Consider the following 25313-nt stretch of genomic DNA (forward strand, 5'->3'; position numbering starts at 1 on the left):
GTTTGCTTGCAACAGAGATGCTTGAAGACCTGAATGTCAGATAGAGATGCCACTTTTTAAAATGAAATGCACCTTTTTTTCACCTGGTTGCACTGCTGTTTATTTGTTTTAAATAGAGGACAGGCCGATTCTTCAATACTCATGATGGGAAGTTGCAATGAAATATCCCACCATTTCTTTTATTACAGTTTTGAAATATAGCAGAATTTTGGACCTGCAGCCATGAACTGGGTTTCTCTCTCTCCAGAGAGTTGGGATAGATGATTCAAATCTGAATTGGGATCCTTTAACATAACTGAACTTGGCAAAGGGCTACCACAGTCAAATAAGTGCAGCTGTATCTGTAGATGGATTACATAGTCCCATACAGGTTCCTGAATTTTAAAACACAAACATCTTACACTAGTCCCTTATTTCCTCTATAAAAGGCTGCGACATGTTTGAATTCCCTTTCAGCACATGAAGCAACAGAAAATATTTGAAGCTGTGTAGAGCTTGCTTCCAGTATAAATTCAGAGCTCCTACTGACATCCCAAATCCTTGTTCAGCAGATAGTTCATTTTAATCATCCAAACACCCTGGGCTCCTGGAGGAAATGCACAGCATACCCCAAGTACCAGGCTATGATGGACACGCTGCTGCCCACATCCACATTTGACAGTCTGAAGCCAGGTGAGCTGCAAGCAGATCTCTGGAGCACAGGCACACTCACAGCCCTGCTCCAGAAACGATGCTGAGCACGGGCAAAGACAGCGTGGTACGTACAAACAAGGGCTTCGTTTCTAAATCAGTAGCTGGGCAGCGTACCCAATTGCTGAGCCTCAGTCTTCTAGGAGATGAAAGCAGTGTGAAAAACATTCTACCCCTTGCTTTTCTTTTTCCACAAAGCCAAGGTTCAGCAAACATCAGAGTTAACCAGTGCTTCAAACTCCCCAGCAATTTGTGCCATGCAGCGGGGCCGCTCCTTGTGCTGACCCAGGCGCAGCTGTCCTGGAGAAGACAGGAGGCTCGCCAGTTCATCTCCAGCTTTCTCTCATTTTTAAGCCACCTGCAGCTGGAGTAAACTCAAAGTAGATAAAAACAAGCCACTTTTCTCTCAATTCCAAACAGGAAGATGGGGTTTGATACAGAAAAGGAATCCAAGTCAGGAATGAAAATGGGAACGTCTTCCAGCTGAAGACAAATGAACTGAGTTTCAAAACACAGTTTCAAAGCATCAAAACATGGACTAACAGCCTGTGCCAAACATCCCATTCCTGTGGAGAGGCCAAGTTATTTTAGCACTCAGAGCCATGACTTTGCACTGCAGAACAGGATGAATCCTGTTTAGCAGCTTCATTTCTACACAGCCCAAAACCTTTGTGCTCATGCAAATTCTTAACATTCTAAAGGTCAAATAATGTGCTTGCCATGAAAATGGGCACACCAAGAGGACATTGCAAGGCACATGAGACCTCCTGAATGGCCTGTGCACCTTTCACATCCTACCTTGGAGGATTAAAAAACCAAACACAGGTTTAATGTGGCATCTGTACTGAGTGAGTGGGAAATATTATTAGAAGTATTATTATTAGAAGTACAAGCAGGATGGTAAGGAACAGACACATGGATTGCAGAAGACCTTGGTGGAAAAGGGAAGGTTAAAGTGAAAAATAAATGGGGTGGGTGGGAGAGGAAATGGCATTTCAATTACAAATACTAGTTAAAACCAGTGGATGCAAAGAGCAGCAGTAAGGGGTTAAATAACGGCAGATGAAAAACAAAATGCTTGGAAATATTAATCAAGTGAGAAAATAAATTATATAGAAATTAATGCATGAAATAAAATAATAAAGTGGCAATGTTAGAGCAAAAGGAACTGGAACATACTCCTTCTCTCAGTATTTTTTTCTCTTGAGACCCAATTTTGCACTGGATGCACTGGAAGAGGCAAGTCTGGGACCCAGCCTGGGTGACAATTTTAGAGCTGTGCCAAAAAAGCCTTTCTTGTAAACACACAAACAGTCCTTGGCATTGAGAGCCATGCTGAGATCTCAGCAAACCTTGCCAGTGCCCTGTCCCTGCCGCAGTCAGGCTCCCTGCTGCCTCCATGTGGGCTGAAGGCTCCTGCCCTGGGGTTTGTGCCTCAGAGAGAGCAGAGGGGGCTTGACCCAGGCAGAGATGGGCCAGGGCAGGTTAGGAAATCAGCAACAGAGGAGAATGTATCATCCAGGTCCACACCATGCTCTCCCATTGCAAAGGATGGATCTGGGACCCACGTCTAGGTGATGGTTTCAGGCTGGGAATTATAATCTGGCACAGGGATGCTCTGAAGTCCCAACTTGAGGTCTGACAGTCCTCAGACCAACTCGGGTTTAGGGCATGCTCTTGTCACATAAGCTTAACCAGTTCCCTGCCTAGAGTGCTGGTTTTAGCACATCCTACACTGCAGCAAAGTCCCAGCTCCAGGGCTGCAATATTGATCCCTCAGAAGCAGGAGAGGCTAATGCATAGCCTTGCAAAGTTTAACAAATATGCAGATCTAGGCTTGATACTTAACATTCACAATAATAAAAAAATTGCTGTTTTCTCCCTCCTGCAAAAGAACTTTCTATTCCTTGTTCTGGGTGGGTTTTTTAAATGACAAATTATTTGCCATTAAATAATTAACTGGCAAAGAGATCTCTCTTCTCTGGAAAGATGAAATTTGGATAAATGGTCTGCTACACCTTTCAATTCAACTTGGCATTGTAACATCACAGAAAACAAATAATTTATGAGAAAGGGTTATATGAATTTCCGAAGCCAGTAAAACTATTTCCTGCTGTGCTATCTAAGGTTCGGAACTACTTAACAGCATTCACAGCAGATGCAAATGTTACAAAATTAAAGACACCTCACTTTGAAAGACTTACAACAATCAGACTTAATTCCTTAACAACCAGAATCCTCCTTTTTTCCTTTTTAAATTCTATCCTGTTGACAAGATGCATATGGTTTTAAGTGACCTAAGGTGGCTTACCTTGCCTGTTTTAGCAGCAATCATACTGTTCTGCATTTTCATTGCTTCAATTACACAAATCTCTTGACCTTCCGAAACCTGATGAAATTCAAGCAGTACAAAATGAGAATAGAGAATTCAAAATGTTCCAAGTGTGATGATTCTTATGGAAAATAAAAGGATTATTTCATTAAATGCTATAAAGACTTTCATGACGCAAGTCAAGTCAGCCAGTTACACAGTCACAACACAAATGGCAATCACAAAACTGGCAGCAAAATAAGGGGGAAATCAGCTGCTTAAAACTATTACCCCAGGCAAACCTGAAAGGCTCCTTTCCCATCCCATCCATTCAGTTCCAGATTCCACAGTTCACACCACCACAGTTCAACATCAATTAAATGCAGAGCAAAATCTAATTTGTGCATTTTTGGCCAGGGAACTTCTGCTTTGCTTCCCTGGTGCATGATATTCATACTGATTCAGAAGCCAGAAGTTCCTTGGCAGGTGTCCAGGGGAGCTTGGGCTGGAAGGTGCAGCAGGACCCAGTGGGCTGATGCTGAGGAGAATGTGTCACCGCTGCACATGGCAGCCTCTGATGGTGGCTGATGACTTTGGACTGACAGAAAGGAGCACATCAGTGAGGAGCCACCACTTCTCATCCACAGGGGAGGAACCACAGAGACAAAAGCATCACTTTCACCACAGATCAGAGCTCTTCAAAGGAAACACTGAGGTTTCCTCTTTCTGTTTGTTTGTGTCCTGCTAGCAGGCATGTGCAAGCTCAAGGTCACTAGGAACCCACTGGGCTGCTCTGCTGGGCTCCCAGTTCCTCCCAGTCAGATCCTCCCTCCAGGGTCTTGGACCACCTTGCACAGAGGAAACTGCTGCTCAAGGCTTGACAGTGGCTGTGGAGGCTGCCTAAACACAGAGGCAGAACAAGGGATTTGGAATTTACCCAGTGCAAGCCAGTGATCAGCTGGTCATTCCACAGAGATGATGCATGCCGGGAAGGAAGGGTGCCAGGACCTACATGCCAGGATTTAGGACCTGTACACTCCTATGGGATGTCTGGTTCCGAGTGCCACTGCAAATCTTTTCATTGGGCTCTATTTCAGATGGAGTCTGCTATTCCCTCCTTATCTCAGCAAGTTTGGGAGGCTTTCACACTGATGTCCAAGTTTCATGAAACAGGGAAACCTACAGAAATCTGGTTTATGCACTGTTATATGTGCCAGTGCCAACAAAATGTTTGTTTATATACACACATAGATATATTTCTCTAATTATATGTAAAATGAATAATACATATTTAAGGACAAGTGTGTACCACTTTGGAGGAATATATTAACAGACAGATGTGAAGTCAGAGATCAAATGTACATTGCCTGAAGAACATTCCAAAAATTTAAGTAAAGCTATTTTTTCACTGACTAAAAAGCACTGATATCTGCCTATGGATTCTGAGCAAAACAAAACAAAACAAAACCCATTACATTAAAAGGTGCTTACACACCCCTTCTCCAACAGATTGGCAACAACAGTATGAGAGGTTTTGGAGGGAAAATGTGGAAAGCATTTGCTATGGGAATATGGTGTACTACCTGGATACAGAGAATAACCAAAACCCAACACTTACCCTGCAGAAATCTCATCCTGAGCTTCAGGCAAGCAGTTAAGTCATTAGCAGGTGTCCAATTTGGTGAATAGTAGCAAAGACTTGTTCTTGTCCCCAGTTATTTCCCTTCTATTCCCTTTCCCTGTCTTTTGTCTCCTTCCTTCCACACCTGCTCTCTGCTCATAGCCTTGTCCCAGCAGCTCACTCTTCCTTGCCCTTCTTCTTCTCCTCTTCTTTTCCCTACCTCATTACTTCTCTTCCATCTGCTCTGAACTTTCCAAACATTTCTGAGGTTATGAGGAAGCAATGAATATCTTTGGATTCAAAGAGAAGGGGAAAAAAACAGGCAAGAAATTTTGTTGGAAGAGTTTTGTTTTTTTTAATAGTGCTGTTATTAAAATATGCATTTCAGAAACAACTTTGCCACCCTCTGGTTAAGCTCTGCTATCAGAGAGCCAAGAACACAGGCCTCTAGAGGTTGCTGAAGATTGAGATGCTAAGGACAACAGATCTGAATTCAGTGGCCTAATTACAAGGCCACAAGAAACTCTCTCCTAGAGCAGTTACATTTAACTGTGGCATGGCTTCATCAGGAGGATGGTGTGCAAATGAACCAGTCAGCAATTACCTAAACAGAGTTCTGGAAACACATCTATGGGAAAAGTATGGAATTGCCTCAGTAGGTCTAGTATGGTGCTAAAATGGCAGGAAGAGTTAGTGATTGTGGGATGGAAATATCCCTTAGTCTGAATTTCTTCTCAGTTTCCCCTCCTTCTCAAAAATGAAGTTTTTGTGTTTTATATAATGCATGCTGGGGTTGATGACAAAGCACGCAGTGTCTGGGAAGGAAACAACCCTCTCAACCCACAAAACTTATAGTTAAAGTATCCAGTTAACATCTAGTCTTACTAATTTGAAAGGAAGAAGGTGCTTTCAGCAGGTACCACATGTGAAAATGCCGTGTCAGTACTTCTGATGATGTGCAATTTGTTGAAAATTATCTTGGTGCAAGTGTCACTTAAGAACAGAAGTTTAATTACTGTTCTTATGTTAAACCTTTACAGCTCCACTCATTGTGTTGAAAAGCGACAAATCCTAAAATTAGGCACTTGTATCTCTCTTTCCTCTTTTTCAGTCTTTTGGGCATTGTCCAATTTCTTTCATTCTATAATTGCACATTTCATTTTGCCTGTTATTTAGCCCGCAAATGAAAACTGCAGAGATGTGTACAAGTTCTTGCTGTCTAACTTATTTAAGGATTTATCTGGACCACTTTTAATGCTGTATTTTCATTCTATAATTTATTTCTTTCAGTGGATGGTAAACCAGTGAAAACCACCATCTTTACATTTCCATTTAGAGAGGTCTCAGTGATGACCCAAATCTGTCAAAACAGGCAACTAAAATCAAACAAAAAAAAAATCTCATTTCTTTGAACCAAGTAAAGTAAAAGGGCTCCTTTTCTTAAAAGAAATTAATGTCAGGTATCTGTTCCACAGAGTTACACCACAGACAAATAGACTTTTATAAATAAATGAGTGATTAACTGCTAGACCTGCAGTCTGCGTTTTAGCAGTTTATTTCTGCATGGTGCAGTTCAAAGAGTGAAAAGTGAAAAATAAACAAAAAAGAGAAAGAAAAAAAAAAGAAGAAAAAAGATAATTGAAGAGGAGGGTACTTAACATGCTGCTAACAATTGCAATGAGAATTTGGGACCAATTGCAACGTGAATTTGGGACTGTCAATGGTGCTGTTTGAGTCACTCAGGGACAGCACGGTGGTTGTTCTTTCCGCTGGCCAAAAGGTTACACACAGGACAGGGAACTGTCTCCAGTCATTTCCCAACCAAGCAACTCGCGCCACAGGGTGGAAGCGGAATGTGAGAAGCAGGAACGCCGACCTGCTCCCACTGCACCTACGTGAGGAGCACAAAGACATCCTCACTCACAGACAGGGCTCTTCAGAGCTCGGGAGCACGAAAAGACAGCGCACACCCGAGGGCATGGCTGCCACGGGATCTTTGTGAATATGGTGCACTTTCTGCAGACTTTGGTGTGTCATTGGGTAAAGACTTAATGGTTGTGACAGGACGTCTCCCATGTTAGGCTTACAAAATGGTCACAAGCCCCACAAGTCTTTCTGATAAACCCAATGGGCGCTGATGTATTTCCCCCTCTCCGTCTAATTGGTGTAAAGTTTGCAGATCTGAATCACGGATCTTTTATCCAGCTTGCTGCGTCCTCTCCTTTGACATGAGGTCAGGGTTCACATTCGCATCCGATTATCGAAGTGGCACTCATTAACCGGCAGCCTGCCTCGCACCAAAATGAGTGCGCTGGAAGGGGAACTCGGCCCATTTACTCAGCAGATTTCAGCATTTTAAGGAGGCCTGAATGTCACACAGTATTGCTACGTTTTGAGGAGTTTCAGACATCTCCAGCTGATGATTAATTGTGAGTGATGGGAAATAAAATCCAGTAAAGCCAGCTGCTTGCCATGGTCGGCAAAATTACTATAATGGATATAGGCTGCCAATTTTCCAGTTTTACTGGCAAGTCTTCCAAGTGTAATTAAGGGAAGTTATAAATGATATGGAAATCTATCAAGTCCCATTTATTTTCAGAGGACTCTTTCCCCTGAGACTTTTATCTTCAAGCTTATAGTTTGCTTTGTTGTGCTAATGATTTAAACCACTTCTTATTTCTGATTAAAGCCCCCAATATCCTTCACAAGAAGTTAGATCCACTTTATTCAGAAGGATTTAAAGAAACAGAAGCCTTTTTAAAGTTGTGTTTGTAAGCCATGCTGAGCTCCCACTTCCTCTTTGGAGGCATAACAGAGCATCCTCCATCTTAGGCACCTCACTGCCATCTGGATTTCTGCTTCTGACAAACTCTGGGGACTGGGAAAGATTTGGTGGGAGAGAAAGGAGAGAAAAGAATTTATTTATTAAAAAACTAAAATTTAAAAAACTCACCAACAACAAAACCCCAACTTGCCTCTCAATCCTAAATCCTCCAAAAACAAAGATTGTAGGTGCTGCTTAGACACCAGGCATTTAGCACAGAGTGGTGTTGCTCACTAATGTTGTTTGATTTGGAATAAAAGCATGAAAATGATGTGCAAAGGCCTAAAATTGGAGATGTAAAGGATGACTGCACAGTATTCCATTTCTCAATTTCATCCTTCAGAGCCACAAAATGGGGGTGATACAGTTACTGGATGAGATTTACAGTAACAGCTGTGGTCTTCCCACACAAGGGAGGACCTTCTAATGGGCTAAGGTCTGTTTTGAACAGACGGGGAGTAGCAAAACAAGGTTCCCTATTAAGGGTGTGCAGTAATATTCCTGATAAAGAAAATGAGTAGTGGTAGTCAGATTGCATTAAAAGACCTAAATATCTTTTCATTGTCAAAAAAAAAAAAAGCTATTTTAGAAAGTGCTAACTGCTAAATAAATGAAAGACATGTAAATGTAAGGGTTTGTTTTTTCCTTAATCTCCTCCCTACAAACTGTAAAGAATGCATAGGAACCAGTGCCAGGGGCATATGGCTTTCTCCTGTGCTGAACATTCATACAAAAGACAGGTTCATCAGTCATTGGAGTATCTGGATAAAAAATTAGCTCCTGATGGATGGTATTTAGAGCTTACCTGCTGCTAGTACATTACCAGAGAAGCACAGGTTTTGAAACCCACATGACATTAGAAACTGCAGACCATGAAATACCCCACGTGCAGGCGCGCTCATAATGTACACCAGGTTATACAAAATAAGAAATAAGCTATTTAAACCCTCTGCCTAAAATTGGGCCCGCTGCAAGGAACCCTGGGTCAGCCCTACACAGGCCAATTAATGCACAGCATCTGCTGTATAGAAGCCGTGCATGAAGCACTTCCGAATGATTTCAGCAATTAAAAGAAAACTGTTTCCTGCCTGTTTTGACAGCAACTGTTTCAATGCAAGAGTGAGCACCAAATCATTGTGCGCAGCTGAAAAAATTAAGTCTCCTTTTTTTATCTTGTGAAAAGGAGGTGGGAGGGATGAAGATTTCTTACGGAATCGGATCGTTCTTTTGTTGTCCGACATTCTGTGTTTTTCTGCCAAATTAGACAGAAGGCTCCGAGGGTTTACGGGGCCCTCTACAGTATCACCTTCTGGTGCACTGTGGCTCCCTAAAAAGACAGATCAATATCAACCCTGCTGATTTGCCTACAAAAGTGAAAATCCCTCAATTACATTTTTAAGACCATTATATTTAGAACACAGGTGCTCTGATGCGGAACATTTTTAAGGCTCTTGGAGCTGAAGTGGAAAAAAAACCAATGACAGCCCAAAGCAAATACGAGCTTAGATTTGGTTAAAAGTGAAGTGAGAGTTGTATTTTATTGGTATCTCCTTCCTCATCTTTGGGAAGACACCAGTAAACACCACTCACAATTTCCACTATACTGCAGCCTAAGTCCCCGTTGAGCCTTTTATGTGAAAAGGGACAATGCAAGATAGTGCCATATGAAAGAGAGTTATCCTCTCTTGTAGCCTTCTGCAAAATAACTGCAAACACGCACCTTGTTTATGCTTGTGCAAAATCACTGAGCAGTGAATTAAGTATGCATTCACTATTTATGAAGATACTGGGAATTTTGTTTGTTTATTTGTTGTTTAAATTTAGTCCATGCTGGTATCATTCCCTTCCCAGATTTTTTTCTCTCTGACTTACTGGAAATCTGGCGGCCAGCATCCAACAAGAAAACAAATCAAGAGGAATTGGATAAGCAACAATTGCAATTCCTTGGCATTGTCCATTACCATGTAAAATAATTAGTGCCAGTTTTTTCTTCTTTCCAAATTAACTTTGAAACCAGAGCTACAGAACTGCAAATATAATTAGCAGCAATTAATAGTACTTGACAAATCATTACTAAACTTTTTTTGCCACGCTCCTTTAACGAATGAAGCTGAACATAGCGCATCCCACATCTTCTGACCTCTGACTAAAGGTCACTGATGTCCCCCTGACAGCAATCAGCACTGGTCATTGCACTCCCACTTATCCAAAACACACTGCCCCAACTGCCTCTGCCATCCCAGGCTGCTGGGCAAGTGATATTCAGGCAGAGCACTTCTGGGGCTATTCTTCTGCTAACTCAGCCTAATCTGTATCAATCAATTTTTATTTAGTAACAGCTAAAAAGTTGTCTATTACTGGAAAAGGCAAAGCACACCAAAATAATAATTTTAAAATTGTATGAATTCTTCTCAAAGGATTGGTAACATTTTTTTCTCCTAGGAGGAAACTCTAATAATATTGACTATTTCTAACTTATCATAATAGGATTTCCTTCTCAATTACACTGTACTGAAACACGAATCTCAGACTGTGCAATTACATAAAATATATAGTAAATTCTTTTTCAAGTCAAATACAAAAAAATACATTATGAAATGTTATTGTAGTTAATTTTTTTTTTCAATTTAACTACAATTATTACTCATGGTCCCAGGTAATAAGAACGGTGAAATATTTAATTACTTTTATTCTGGATATTATACAACCATGAACATTTCCTGTTTACCAACAGGGTTTTTCCATCCAAAAGATAAACCCCGAGAAAATTGTCAAATACATAGAATCATAAAAACTATGTACGCTTCCTGACCATATTTGGTCAAGTTTGCAAATTCCCTTCAATTGACAAGTGGAGTTTATATTTGTTCTGAAGAATGGGAGTGAGGAAAGGAGGGAAAAGGGGAAAAAAAGGGAAGAAAAGAAAAAACATTCATACACAACAGAAAAATAGTATTTAAATTAAATAATATCTTATTAAATTATTGATACCATATTTATCCAAATGGAATGTGAAACTTAAGCAAATACATTTTTTCTGTTTTAACCTGGATGTTGTTTCTCTGCTATAAATTCCAATTAGTGTAAAATTTGAAAAGAGATATTTTTCTTTTTTTTTTAGGATTTTGAGGTCTGAATGGCAAATACAACTTTAAACAACACAAAACTGTCTGATGGCAACAGGTAAGGTTAAAACTTCAGCTTTTCTTTCACACAAATGAATGAAGTAGTGACAAACAGAATTTAGAAAGCTCTTTTGTTTTGTTTTGTAGTCGTGAGCATTTCAGCAGCTGAAGTCAAACAAAACATATTTTCCCATAGCAAAACCTTCCCAAGGCTTGTGAGATGGAAAAATCGTGAATAAAGATTTTCTTAGAAACTATTCTTCTAAAGAACAACAAGAGAAATTGAAATAAAATGCATGCAGCTGAACTGAAAGATTAATGCAGTTTAAATTTTTTTTCTTTAATTACTTTTAAAAGGTGGAAACACAGCAGTGTCTTTCGTACGTTACACAACTAAAACAGCAGCCTTCAAGTTACCCACTTTTGAAATTACTGAGACAATCAGCATTTACATTTAAGAGCTGATATTTTGGTAGGAAAAAATTAATCCCATGCAGTATTAATGCCCATAGCTACACTAGCTGAAATCATAAGGAATTTTTATATGGGAAAAGTACATTTTAAAAATTACTTCAATGGTGATAACTTCCAAAACCTGGAGTAATCTTAATCTACTGGAAAGAGAGGCGATTTAGAAATTTTGGTGAAAATAATTAATCGTCTTCTTTTGGCTGTAGTCCTTAAAGATTCAGTAACATTGGGGTGTTCACCCAGGGGTGCTTTCCTTTTACATATTTAAGTGTGGGGAGGAATCATTAAAGTGATTTAGGCTGCCAGGTATTAGGCATTGGCTTATTGACCAATGCCTAGCTTAGTAACAACACCTGTCCTGGCTAATGTTACTAAAAAGGAAAAACAACCAACAGAAACATACAGCGAAAAGAAAAACACCTTTGCATTCCTAACAGACAGAATACTGAAAAAGCAAAAGCTGTGTTCATAGGTGAAAATACAGCAAAGCCTGCAAGGCAATCAGGACAGCTAAGATCTTTCTTTGTGGCTGTGGACAGTTCAGATACCAAATTTGGAATCAGTAGTGAGAACACTTTGGGTGTGTTTGCTTTAGGAACAACAACACTGCTTTACCTGTGCCACCATTAGGATCCAGAGCTTTCCCCACTCCTGCACTTTCAGTGCACAGAATCCTACATGCACAAAAACACACCAAACAACTCAACACAAAGAAGTATTTTCAAGTGCCCGCCCATGTCCTGCCCTCTGAGTAAATAAAGGAATTTGTGCAGCTTTAGTAGTTTTTATGGTGCTGTCTTTGTGGTAGCTATGGTGAGATTAGAGCCATGTGCAGTGCCATCTCCACACTGGCATAAAAATCCTGCTGTGTGCTACCAGGGCTGGCTTGTGCTGCCACCAGGGTTAGCAAAAACAGGGTGAAATTCTTGCCTGAACTCTTGAAGTCCAGTGGTTTCTCTGGCCTATGGCACCATGAGGAACCAAAAAGTAATTAATTCTCCCAAAACTAAATTTCATCCTAATGCATACAATCATTAACAACTACTTAGAAGACAAATAGACAAACACCCTCATTCCCCAGTAAGGGATATATTTCCTATATTAATGGGACTCTGTTATGAGGAATAATCTAAATTTAAATCTTCTTTCCCTAAATAAAATTAACCTTCTTCTTCTAGTCAGCCAGATTTCTGTTTCATTGTTTATGTTGCTTTCTGCTTCTGAGTGCCTTCATTGTGCTTCCAGGAATAACTGAGTGACAACTAATTACAGTCTTCTGATCACATGAAGGAAAATAAAGAAAGTAGAAAGTAACTAAAAACCTAAAGAAATTGGCAGCATCGCAAGTTCTGCTTCTTTCTAAATGACAAACAGCACTTCCCCACTGTGTTACTAAAATCTACAGATCATCTTACAGACAAAAGAAAATAAATTCCTTGCATATGCAATATCTTTTGGCAAAAAAATGAACTGAAAACTGCTTATCAGACCAGCTGGATAGAGGATGCTCACACAATCTTCTATCAGGCTTCACCAGACCAAAGTATTTCTCAGCAACAGCAGCCAGAAGAGAACACGATGCTTCAAGTTAAAACAATGACATATCAAGTGGGGAATGCTAACCCAGAGATCAGCACAGCCCCTCATTTGGCCACAGCAACACGGAGAGGGACTAACAAACGCGTGTGCTTTACCTGGCCGGGCACGATGCCCTGGAGCTGAACCGTGGGCAATAAACACGGGTTTGCAAGCACGGCCAGTCACACAGAGATGAGGTGACCCTCTCTCGGTGCTTTTTCACCATTTGTAAAGTTACACCTGAAGGAGGGGGGTGACAGCTCAGCTCCCCGTGCTGCTGACCGCTCTGAGAGGTCTCTGTGAGCACAGGGACTGTGCTGCACTGACACTGCAGTGCACAGCTCACAGCGTAGGGCAGGCAGTCTCAGAGTGGCTATAACCTGACAGCTTTACTGCTAGCAGCAGCAGCACCTGGGGGGAAGGATGGACAACTACCTCGCCTTCTCCCATTTTTCAGCTGTGCTGTTTTCACACACCGTGCAAATCTGAGCTGCCAAACCCAGTGGCAAGCACACAGAATAGGAGCTACTTAAATTCCCATTTCTCCAGCACACTAAAGAAATTAGACTTTTCTCAAGCAGTGCAACAAAAAGAGGTGTATTTATCAAGGAGCTACAGCTCCCTGCCCATCATGCCTTCAGCAGCTGTAGTGGGTGAGCTGGTTTGTGACAGACAGGCAAGAGGAGTAATCTGAATCCCACCATCCCACTGCTTATTCAGAGCCGATAGCTGATGTTACCCTCATTCGCTGGCTGGCTCGCTTTTCTTTAACGTTTTGACACTAGTCCTGAAAAGGAAGGATTTAAGCTAAACCCTTTTCAAGAACGCAAATGTGTTTTTTGCAATTAAAGCCACACAATTAGCAATGACAAGCTCAGGTCAGCAGAACATAGATTATGCTGTTCAAATGCTCTGCCACTCAGTGCCTCCAGCAAAAAGCTGCAGGAGAGGAGAAGGGAAAAAAGAAATCTCACACACATTATTTAACAACTTGTGCTCTGATGCACAGCACCACTTGTAGATTTGTGGAGGGAGGTTCATTTATTTATTTACTTAAAATCCCTTAGGCTCTGGCCTCCTTCCCCACTGATTATATTATTTCAAGACAACAAGAACTATTCTTCAGGGCAAGAAAGCTGGTAACATTTAGAATTAAACTTCCCAAAAATAAATATTAAACAAATGTTCAAAGTCTTAAAATCCTTCACTTAAAAATATTTCCCTTAATTCTTCACAAAAGGTATTTGCTTATGATCTTCCTCATTCAGCCACTTGTTTTGCCCTTGACAAAGAAAGCAGATTCCTGTCCATGTCATGACATAAAGAATATTTTAAATGAATACTGTTCTTTTGTGTTAAAGTATCTAAACTGTGTGCGTACATGTATAGATCATAGACAAGAAAGCCAAGTGTAGAAGCCAAAAGAATTTCTAATTTCTTACCAGTTTAGATATTTTCCCTCTGAAATGTCTTTATTTCATTACTACAAATATTGGCACCTACAGATCTTTTTTATTAACATGATCACTCTGTTTTCACTGTACACAGACAGACCACGTCTTTTAAAACCAAAGGTAGTATCATAGCAAAATGTGAGCAAATATACCACTTAGCCAGCATGATTGATGACTGCCATAGTAAGTGCAATGCTGATTTTGAATTTCAGATCTTGATCCCATTTTTGAATCCTCTTTCAAGAAAATCTAGGTTTCATTGCCATAAATTATGAACCCTGTGACTGAAGCTTCTGTTTGTATCTAAGTGCTACATACATGTTTATGGCATCATTTAACTGACAACAATACTTTAAAATTAATATGCACTATCCAATTCAAATACTCCTGTGCCTGCACTCACTACCTTGTTTTCAATGGTTATGAGACATAAGGGCCTCGACCTTAGAAACAACATATGATACAATGTGGTAGAATTTCATATGAAGCTGAGTTCAAGTCAGTGTTCATACACAACTTTAAAACAAAAATTTGTTTCCAACTCAGTGTGAGGTAAGGAGCACTGGAAATCCCCAGACTAACAACAGCATAATCCCTTGCCCTTCTGTATGGCAAGTTTATTCCTTCTGCAAGATAAGAAGACTACCACATGAGCCTGGAAATTCCCAACACAGAATTCCCAATTCATGTGTCTTGCAAAACGATAACACAGGGCTTCTTAAAAAGCAAACAAACAAAAAAAACTCAGAAAAGGTGAAATTAAATATCTGTCCCACGTCCCCTTCTTTCTTTTTTTCAAGTAATATTTTCATTACTTCAGGGCAGAAAATCAACAATTTCCTCCTGCTAGCACTAACAGCTTTTATATACAGAGATAGATAGATAGATAGATAGATAGATAGACAGACAGACACACACACTTATGTGAATTTACTCACCATTTTCTCCTTTGTACCTGTCCTGCCCCTCAAGGTATTTGGGATACAAAACCAAGCTATCTCTTTGAGTTTCTGTTGTGAATTTGTGCCAGGCTGGAAATTTTTCTTTTAAAGCCAGTTTAATTTGAATTGGTTTTCCTTCTTAGTTTTTAAAATTCAAACTACAAACAGCACATACCCTTCAGCACAGGTGATTAAAAAAAAAAAAAAGAAACAAAACCACAACAACAAAAAAACCCCACACCAAACCGTGTGACCGGGTAGCTCCAGTTGCACCAAGGCGAAATTTCTGTGGGATATATAATGAAAACACAGATATATAGATCACATTTCTTACCATGTCCCCAGGCTTGACAGAAACTGCCACAACTGTTCCAGGCATAGGAGATCGCAAAATGCTAGAGGTGTCCTCTGCTGCTTTCTCTGGCATGTACTTGCTCAGCTCCGCAGCAACCTTCGTCAGTATTTGCAATTTGTACTAAAGAATAGGGAGAGGGCTGATTTAGAAAATTGTACCTTGGTGAATTCCAGTCAATAACCTGCATTATTTTATGGCATGTTTTTATGTATTACATCTGTTAGCTGTTCTTCACGGGAGTGTCTAAAAAACACTGTTTGAAATCCTTATGCAGAGTTTCATTTTCAGGATGTAGAAAGAAAAATATGCAACCCCAGTCTGCAGCAAAGTGCACATAAAACCAAAGAATCAAGTACAGTAAGGAGATGTCAGACTCATTTTAAAATTTGCAATAGAGAGGAGAGATTCAAATTTAAAAACAAAAATGTCCTTATGCTTGCTGCACGTTACCTTTGGTGGATAAGGAATATTGAAGGACTCTTTTCCAGTGCATGATGAACTGGAAAATGACCTTTTGGGAAAGTCTGCCAGACTGTCAATGACATGACTGATCTTAAACATTATGCTTACCTTTTAAATATTTACCATGTTTGAAGTTAGTAATTTGCTTGGATTTTGCAATTAAAAGCTATTAATTCCATTTCAATTCTGATTTTTCATGCATAAGCAGAACAATTAAATGTCGTTGTATTGAATATACTTTATCTGCAATAAAACCCTTTCAGTAGCCATTACCTATCTGGAGAAAGCATTGTTTTCTCCAGTATGTTTTATAGGGATTAAAAACAGAGGGGAATATGAGGACCCTAAGGTGAGAGCATCCCTTTCAATAAAACCTTTTGTAAGGTATATAAATATTGCCTAAAGTGATTTGGCCCAAGAGCTTTTAGTTTTTAAAAACTCGCCATTACTTGGCGAGCTCCCTGCCCTCAGACAGAGGGCCGGACGGACGGACGGACGGACGGGAGGGAGCGCACGGAGCCAGTAGATGGCAGCAGGTCTCTGTGCGACACTCGCCCCGACACTCGGCACACCGAGCGAAGGAAGGCCAGCGCCGCACTTCATCAATAATTTAAACAAAGGTTTTAATAATAAGCATCCGACGGACGGCATTTACAATTCAAATGCGTATTTTGCTGATGTAAAGTTCAACACCTTGCTTGGAACAGTATGTTTTCCTCAAAAACAATTAGCTATTGTTTTATTAACAATAAAATGTCTTTACTTTTCATTTTTACATGGACAGAAAAAATCCGATATCCTTCTGGTGAAGGGGTACTCTACCTTCTGCTTCTGTAGGAAGCAGAACAAGGTATTTAGAAATGCATGCAAAAGGTGATTAACTCTGCAGTGACATCTTTAAAATGCAGCTTTCAAAGCCGAATTAAAACAACGCAACAGAGGATTATCATCCTCCATAAATGATGTGTGGACACACAACATTTTGTGAGGTGAACAGTGCAGTCATTCACTCAGAAATACTCACTTCTAACCAGAAACAGAGGCACACAGCTACACGAACCGATCCTGCCACCACACCCCAGTTAAGTGTAATAAAACACCACAGCGATGTCCCCTGGAGCCGTAAGTGGCACCCCAAATTTTGAGGACCATTCCCAGCCACGTGCCTCGGTCACAAGCGCGGTGGCACGGGGAAACCAGCACCATTTTGTATGCAGAAAGCAGCTTTAACCCCGAGCCTCCCGCAGGCACCACCATGGCAGCTGAGGCCGTGGCACTGAGGATTTCCAGCCCAAAGCCCTGTCCCAGCTCCGGCCACCGCGCTCAGGGCGCCGTGCGGATCCCTCCAGGCTCCTTCCAGGCTCCTTCCAGGCTCCTTGCAGGATCCTTGCAGGCGCACGTGTGCGGGCGCACCCGGACAGGGCGGGCGATGCCCATAGCACAACTGGTGACATAAGCTGCAAACAGAATTGCAGCAGTGTGACAAGCCAAATAATAGCATCTTACGCGTGTTTCTTTACTCTTGAGTGTCTGTTTTGCAATCAAGACATACAAGTGTCTGCCAGTTTCTGAAGGATATGATCCTTAAGTGAAATTACTGTGCAAATAAAAGCTTTTTACTCCTATTAAAATTCATCTGAGTCATAAGTGGCAAGGAAAAAAAGCTTGCAGAGTGTATTCTGCTGTCAATCTAATAAACATTCTGTGTGGAGGGACTATTTATCAAAGATAAATTGTACTTAAAAGTCCTTCATTAAATCTATGGGGGGGAATATAATTACAACAAATTGCACAGTTTCAGTATCCATGGTTGGTGTCTTCTTTGTACTCAGAGTTTGAAAATAAATTTAAAAAAAAAATAAAAAAGGAAGAATGCAGAAATAAGTTATATTTGTGGACTGTATTATTGCCTCTTGCAAGAGACTATTTTTATATGATTTCAAAAGATTAGGTTTAGATGCCATTTAGTTTTTTTAAGCTACATTAACACTCCTGAGCTGCCCAATTTCAAAATTTAAACTTGAAGAGAAAGCCAGACCTTCTGCATTCATCTAGGTTACAGTATTTCACAGGGGTTGAAACACAGAATTCCCTATGCACTTCACAACATTCAGCAGTGGGGGAAAAACACATTCCTCAGTATGCTGCACTTTAAAGCTCAGTTCTCCACACCAAGCTAAAATATCCCTACCAAACATTGTTTTTACTATCTTTATAATTTTCATATCTTTTAGATTCCTTTCTCTGCAGGACTCCTGCTTTGCTTGGAGTGAGATGTAAGAGTCAGTACTCTCAAAGCTTTAAAACGCAGGTCTTTGTTATTGATGAGCTGTTCCTTTTCCTTTTGTATTTGTTTATTGTTCTTTAGTCTGTTTGGGGGATAAGCAAGTTACTGTAATCAAAAAGTAAAAAATAACAACAGTAAACTTCTGGGGAAAGGCCTTTTTTGGCACAGCTGGTTCGCAAATGACCTTTCAGAATATAAAAAGACATAGCCAAAGAAAGGTTCCTTCTCTAAGATTACCTTTGATGTATTTCTGCTGCTGGCTGGACCCCACTAAATACCTGCATAAATATCCCTTTGTGATGCTGCTCCTTATCCCTGGAGAGGAGTTGTGGAGTGGGTGCAGGGTGCTGTTCACCCAACCCGGGTGCAGCCGGGTGAGAGCCACAGGACTCTCTGGAAGACCATGTCAAACAATGCCTGCCAGTGCTGCCACAACAAAGACAATTAAGAAAATATCACATATTTTCATTACATGACCAACGCTGCTGCTATGCCTTTGATTTAGCGAGAACAATGCTGAACATAGGAAGCAGAAGTTTTGATATGCTGCTACCCAAGTGCGGATGAGGTTCTGATTTTCTTCCTTTATGCTCAGAAGGAGGAGGAGATGGGAGAAAGAAGGGGACATAAATTAGGGGAAGGTTGTTAAGTTTGGGTTATAAATAGAGACCAGGGGGTTTCCACTGGCCTAAACCAGAAGAAACATTTGTTGGAGTCATAAATAGATTGCAGGTGGACTCTGAGAGCAGGGAAATCTGCTAGCCATCACATCTGTGCTGATGAGTACTTGTCACCAGCCACTGCTCCACTCCACAGGGTTTCACAGCCCAATTCTGCCAGCCAAAGTAAAGTCAATAAAGCAGTACCAAAAGGAGCCATACAACTTCTGATGGCACAAAACAGGTGTTTCTCTTCCACCGGACCACTGGAGTCCATAGTCAGTTGACAAAAATTATAGTAGGGAAAAGTGGTGTTACTTAATAGTGTTCTAAGGGTAACAGCATCCTGTCCTACCTCTCCCACTAAATTGTATGTTTATGTAAAATGCAAAACTACCTCTTACAACCAAATCTCCATGACAAAAATAAGAACACAAAAAGGTGCAGTAATAGCAATAGAAGGTGGGAGTATGGGAGAAGAAACCAAATACAGTGAAAATTATACCTTGGGTTTTGTGGATTGTTTTTTGTCAGTACATTCCCTACTGAGCCCCCGAGTCAGCAGGCAAGTAGACTGACTGCTACAAAAAAAGATGGCCAGGGCATATTTCGCCCCATCTGGGCTTAAAAACAAGTTATGTGGTTTGCACAGATATGGTTCCCTTACCATATACATCAGAACATTGCAAATCTTCACCAAAATGTCCAAAATTGCACTCTGTTACACCTCACATTAGTTTATTAAATATGATCTTCCCTGTACACTTGAAACTGATGTCCCCAGAAGCTGTAAATGTTCAAACTCCATTGGAGATTTTATAGAGTAATCACTACCCATATGTTACTTACGTTAGTGTTTGGACTGCTGACCAGATGTGGATTTTCAGCATGCTTTACCTAACTGTTCAACCATGTTTCCAAATGTCTGTCATTCCTGTGGTCAGGAGGGTGAAAATCTTACGTAGCTCAGATTTCAGTAGAGAAATTGTCTGCTCTGTGTCTTCATTATTTTCACTAGCCTCAGTCTTGGGTTTGGAACCAGTGAAATGTATTAACTGTGGTCACACAATTTCTCTTCAGATTCCTAATCCACGTTCTGCCTGAAGTCACTTCACTGTTGTCACCTGTGGTTTGACGTCATCAATTCACTCGAGTACATCATTCTGTATTCAGTGGAAGCAATACTGAGCAATGTTCCAGTTCCAAACACAATGAGCACGCTGCCTTTTTTATTAACCATTATACACGTCAACATCATGACCACACCCTTGCTTAGATTTCCACCCCAGCATCTAAGCAAGAAAATTATTTATTCCATATTACTAGACGATGTCAGACACCACCTTCTTTCAGAGTCAAGGACTCCTTACTGAACCAGGAGATAAATGACATTTTGCAAATCACTTTTTTCCCTGAGCTCTGAGTTCTGGAGCTAATTTGCTTCCGCGGAGTGGTGGTGAGGATTGGCATTAACACCTGCACAAGCCAACAGCACTTTCAGTCTGATGGAGGAGCACACACTCAAACTGCTACAGAGACAGCTAATGAAAAAAATAACAATAATAAAAATACCAAAACAGTCGCAAAAATCATGAGCCTCTAGCAGCAGCAAAGGGAAAGAAAACGGAGAGGAGCCTCACCACCACGTAGTACACACTCCAGCAGCAGAAACTTAATTACACTTGGAATTCAGCCGCACTTCCCACATTCCACTCCTTGTGTGATACATAATTTACACGCTAGAGAAACCTACCAAGGGTTAAAGCCACGCAAAAAGCAGCTTCCCTGCGCTGCCGGCGGAGGCCGGGCGGGCAGAGCCGGGCCGTTCCGCTCCGTTCCGTGCCGTGCTGTGCCGGGCGGGCAGCCGGAGCTGCGCTGTCCCCGCTCGCTGCCGGGCGGGCAGCCGGAGCCCGCACGGCCGCAGCTGCCGCCGCCGGAGCAGCGCGGTCGCACAATGCTTTGACAACTCCATCAGCGCAGTCTCAAGGTAGCTGTCAATCAGGATGCATCATTTAATACAACAGCACACTAAGGATTTTCTCCTACAACCCACATGACAGCGTATCTACAGCTCTATTTATATCAGCGCCCAGTTGTGTTTACAATGCTGTTGTAATTAGAGAAGATGCAACAGGCAGCAATATTATTCAGATTCCCATTTTGCCATGCTGCCGTGTAAAGTGCGATCTTGCTTCACAGAGTCATGCTAAATGACAAAAGCGCTATTTTCTTCAGTCTCTGTGCTCAGACAGCACTTCATTTGCAGCTATCTATAATTAGATTAATGGTGTAGTGCCGCACAAAGCAGGCCCACTTCACATCAGATAGCATATGAATTAGGACAAACACTTATTTCAATTCCAGGCAGAGAAAGCAGTGACTGGGGTATTTAGCATACCCTTTATGGTGGAATGAGATGTTAATTGTGTACCATTACCTCTAAACTGCTTGCTTGTTGTATAAATCACTGTGCTAATTGATGCAGAGATAGAAACGTAGCCACAGGCAAGAAAGCAACGGAATGAGAGCTGAAGATGGTGGATAAAGGATTATCGGGTAAAACCATATGGAGATGAGATTCCTTTGAAACCTGCCCACAAGCAGTACTACTATGAACTACAGGGGGAAAAGTGCTGCACGGGTGCCTAAGGAAAAAAAATATATTTTTTTTTTTATTATGTAGTTTACATCATCGTCTCAGAGCAGAATCTTAGAAGTGAATCCAAGCCAAGCAGAAAACTGAAGAATAAATGTGTGTAATGAACTTCAACACGTGCTTCCAAAAGACAAGTAGCAGGCTGAGCCTGCCCTGGGAACAAGCACCACACTGCCCGAATTTGGGGAGCCTGAGTTAACAAGTAACACTTGCAAACTATGCAAAGCAGATGTTCCCCTGGCCCAACCAAGGACTAGAAATGCAAGCTCTGCAAACAGAAAATGTCTGAGCAAAAATAACATATAATAAAATAAATTTTAAAAAAGAAATAGAAAAACCAACCAGGACATTCAATAGGCTACTGATAAGCTAAATGTCTTAATAAGGATAAGGAGGAAGAAGGGAAGCAGCCTTTCACACCTGTAGTAAAAATTATTCATATTCTAGCCCATGAAAACTCGTATGAATCCCCTTCTGTGTACTGCACAAACAAGAGAAGCAACAAGTAGCTGTGTCAGCACCAAGGCCTGCTTTTTCTCGGATGGGGTTTGTAGTTGTTTGCCATGTAAAACCCCATTACAGCCCTGGGGGTATGCCCAGCTGCACTCCCCAGTCTGCATTCTCTCATCTTAAAAAACTCGAGCTTAACCAAAGCCTCCGACCACACTCCCCACCACACAGAGTTGCAGCTTCCTCCTCCAACTGGGCACATTTTATTCAAGAAACAGGTTGGACCATAATGATTTTTGGATTCTTCCTTCTCTGATATGCTTGGCTGAAGTCCATCAGCTGAGTCAAAGGTACTGTAAAGCCAGAGAACAAACACACACATGGAGTCTTCAGCACGCCTGCCTCAGCCTTAGTTTCCTAAAAATAGCATTAAAAAAGGAAGATGAGCCACAATATCACCTTGAACACCACAATCAAGTACAAGCCAACTTGGTGGTGTGCTGGCCTTTAAGCCATGCTTATTCCCCCACAGACAGTGCAAATCGTTTTGGCATCATTTCTATTCTGCAAAAGAGTAGCTCTAGTATACGTGCTGCAGTCAACACCACTGCACTCTAAACCTAAACCCCCCTTTCCCCTCTGCCTTCCAAATTATTATATGAACTTTTTTAAAAAGTTTCTTGTTCAGAAAACTTGGTTGAACTTGTACACAGCTAAGACTTAACTTCATACTTTGATCACTAAAAAAATGCTAGCAACTAAAATACTACACAAATGTCCTGTTCTAAGAAAATGTACTTCCTTTTCTTGCAACATGATACCCGAGAGCAGGTGCTGAGTTTCAGCCATGAGCTCTAAGATCTCAGTACAGTGAAATAAACTTCCAAAAAGTACAAGATATCTTCCCCTTGAGTGTTCAATCCCCTCTCCTCCAGTGTTTGATATTGCCTTAGCTTGAAAGAGCAAAGAGAATGCATTATGTCTGCTAGACACCTCACTCTCCTAAGGTTCATTAAAAAGAGTGAGATGCTAGATTTTCCAACCTTGTTTTTAATTTTCTTTTGGAACTACTTGTTTTTTTGACTCATGACACCTAATTATTACTTGGGGCAAGAGTTGTTAAAATCTTAATTATTACTTGGGGTAGGAGTGTTGCAGCAGTGTCTGTTGATCTCAGCTCCCAAAGAAATACACATAACAGATATACATGTAGATGTGTATCCATGTATATAAAGGGAGGGCTTAGGGGTGGACTGTTACCCATTACAAACAAGCAGGACTAATGTACAAATTACTACTTGCAAAAATCAAGTGAATAGCAGAGGAGAATCATGTACTGGCTGATGAAGTGCTTCAGTTACTCCAAGAGGAACCTTTAGATTATGTCCAACACAATAAACCAAACAGGAGTAAGAAGAGTGATGGTAAAGATATTTTGAAATGACAATAGAGTTCCACAGATTTAGATATTGGTCACCAGACATACTAATTTGAGGATATCCTCCTTTATCACTAAAGCTTATAACTTTAAGGAAACACTAGCTACATCTAGACAACCAAAGGGACTTAAGAAATAGAAACAAATGGTAGTAGAAAAATGCCCCTGTGTTGACTGCTTTGAAATAACACCTCCCAAGTGTGCAGCTGGTTGACGCAAATGGAAATGCATTGAGGAAAAGAGCTGTGAAACTGTGTAACAGTCCTGTTCCTAATCATTAATCACTTTTTTTAGGCCATTTAAACTAGCCCATTAGAGCCTGCAGCAAAATGCCAACACTCCCATCACTTGCATGTCAGCAGTACTGGTGTTAACAGAAGAAAATATATGGTTTCTATGACTGTGCCCCAGTTCTACAGCATTTGCTACTTTTAATTGAAAGAGGCAGTTAAACACAAGGTAAATCATTCAGTTAGCTAAGCTGTTTAATAACACATAATTGATAATGTCAATGTGCTACAGTGACATAATGCATCACTTTCATCGCCCTAATGCTTCAAATACAGTCAACTTATACTTCAAACATTTACTTTAAATCAGCTATTTAATGACAAAGCTGGGGAGAACTGCCCTGAGTACCACATGTGGAACATAGGTAAAGCACACAACACTGCCTTAACTCATCTGCAGGTTGGTTGGAAACGAGTTTCTGCCAAAGCACTTGCAGCTTTGTGAAAATGGCTTGGTTACGTTATTAGTGACTTGCTTTTTGTCTCAAAACACCAGAAGTTCCTACTGTAATAATTTCCATTTCTCTGATAAAATCTGTTGAAAAAGAGCATTAAAATATCTGCACAAGAAAAAGCAACTACTTGTTTTCTGAAATGTGTCCCAATCCTGCAGGATTTTGCCTAACTTTTCACAGGTAACCAGGTCAACAGCAGCCATCAGGACTTCTTTTTAGTATAAGGAACATCACATGCTTAAGTGTTTACAAAATCATACCCCCTAAACACGGAATATGATCTAGAGTAGGAAAAAATATATCTTGCAGCTATGTACAAACAGTGTGGTTAAACAAGACTTACCCTATTATACAATACTGAGGTTGTTAGCATGTATTAATTTTTAAATAAATTTTATTTATACAGGTATTTAAAATGGGCAAGAACATTTGACCTGTTTATTTTATATAACAATAAAAATGTAACCACTGACAAGAATCATACAATTGGTTCTGCATTGTGTAGCAGAGAACACCCAGACAGCTGCAAAATGGGACGGGGTTTTGGTTTCAGTTTTAAAAAAAATACATCCCCTAAAAAAACCCAACAATTAAACAAAGCATAAATCCCCCCCAAAGCAAACAAACAAAAAACCAAACCACTTAAGTGACCACTGTTACAGGATGCACGCAGGAAAAGGTGAGGGGCAGACCCAGTGGCAGCAGGCAAGATTAAGTGTGCTGATAGTCTGAACCTCCATGTAACTATTCCTATTACAGTCACCTGCATGGAACTAGAATATTTGCTTGCTGTGAGATTTCAGCTGTACCACAGCCAGCATGGCTAGAAAGGCTCAGTATTGTGAAAATAAAAACATGCTGCCTCATAAGTAGCCACTTGCCCTGCTCCTGTTCTTACCCATGGAAAGCAGCTGTAAAGGCAATACCGTCACCTACATCTACATCTTGAAATATTTCAGAGAGAAGTTTGGTTCACCTGTCCTGGAGTTGACTGCCTGAGGAGTTACACAGATGTCCCCAACTAATAAAGGCTGCCATGAGCTGCACTGGCCACAGGTGACTACGAACTCAGTTGTATGTCTTGACACAGTGACTTGTCAGAGCAAGGGATTCTCACAACAATAAACAGTCCATTGATAATTAATGGCTCAAGGCTCACAAAAGCAACCTGTAGGGTCTGGTCTGACTAGAGACCAAGGTAATTGCTTATCAAAAGGGAAAAGCCAAACATGTAAAACTGAAGTAC

At 40.8% G+C, this 25313-nt stretch overlaps 1 protein-coding gene across 2 annotated transcripts in view; it reads right to left on the minus strand.

The window, feature by feature from the left end:
* PCCA (propionyl-CoA carboxylase subunit alpha) overlaps window positions 1–25313 on the minus strand; it is a 262979-nt gene that overhangs the window by 643 nt on the left and 237023 nt on the right. For both annotated transcript variants that reach the window (XM_039730386.1, XM_039730385.1), the window contains 2 exons: window positions 15350–15490; window positions 3002–3079 (listed from right to left, as the gene is read on the minus strand). In XM_039730386.1, coding sequence (XP_039586320.1) covers window positions 3002–3079; window positions 15350–15490 — 219 coding nt within the window. The remainder of the gene's footprint in view (window positions 1–3001; window positions 3080–15349; window positions 15491–25313) is intronic.

Source organism: Passer montanus, unplaced genomic scaffold, assembly GCF_014805655.1.
Source record: "Passer montanus isolate IOZ18808 unplaced genomic scaffold, ASM1480565v1 scaffold72, whole genome shotgun sequence".
NCBI classification, from domain to species: Eukaryota; Metazoa; Chordata; class Aves; order Passeriformes; family Passeridae; genus Passer; species Passer montanus.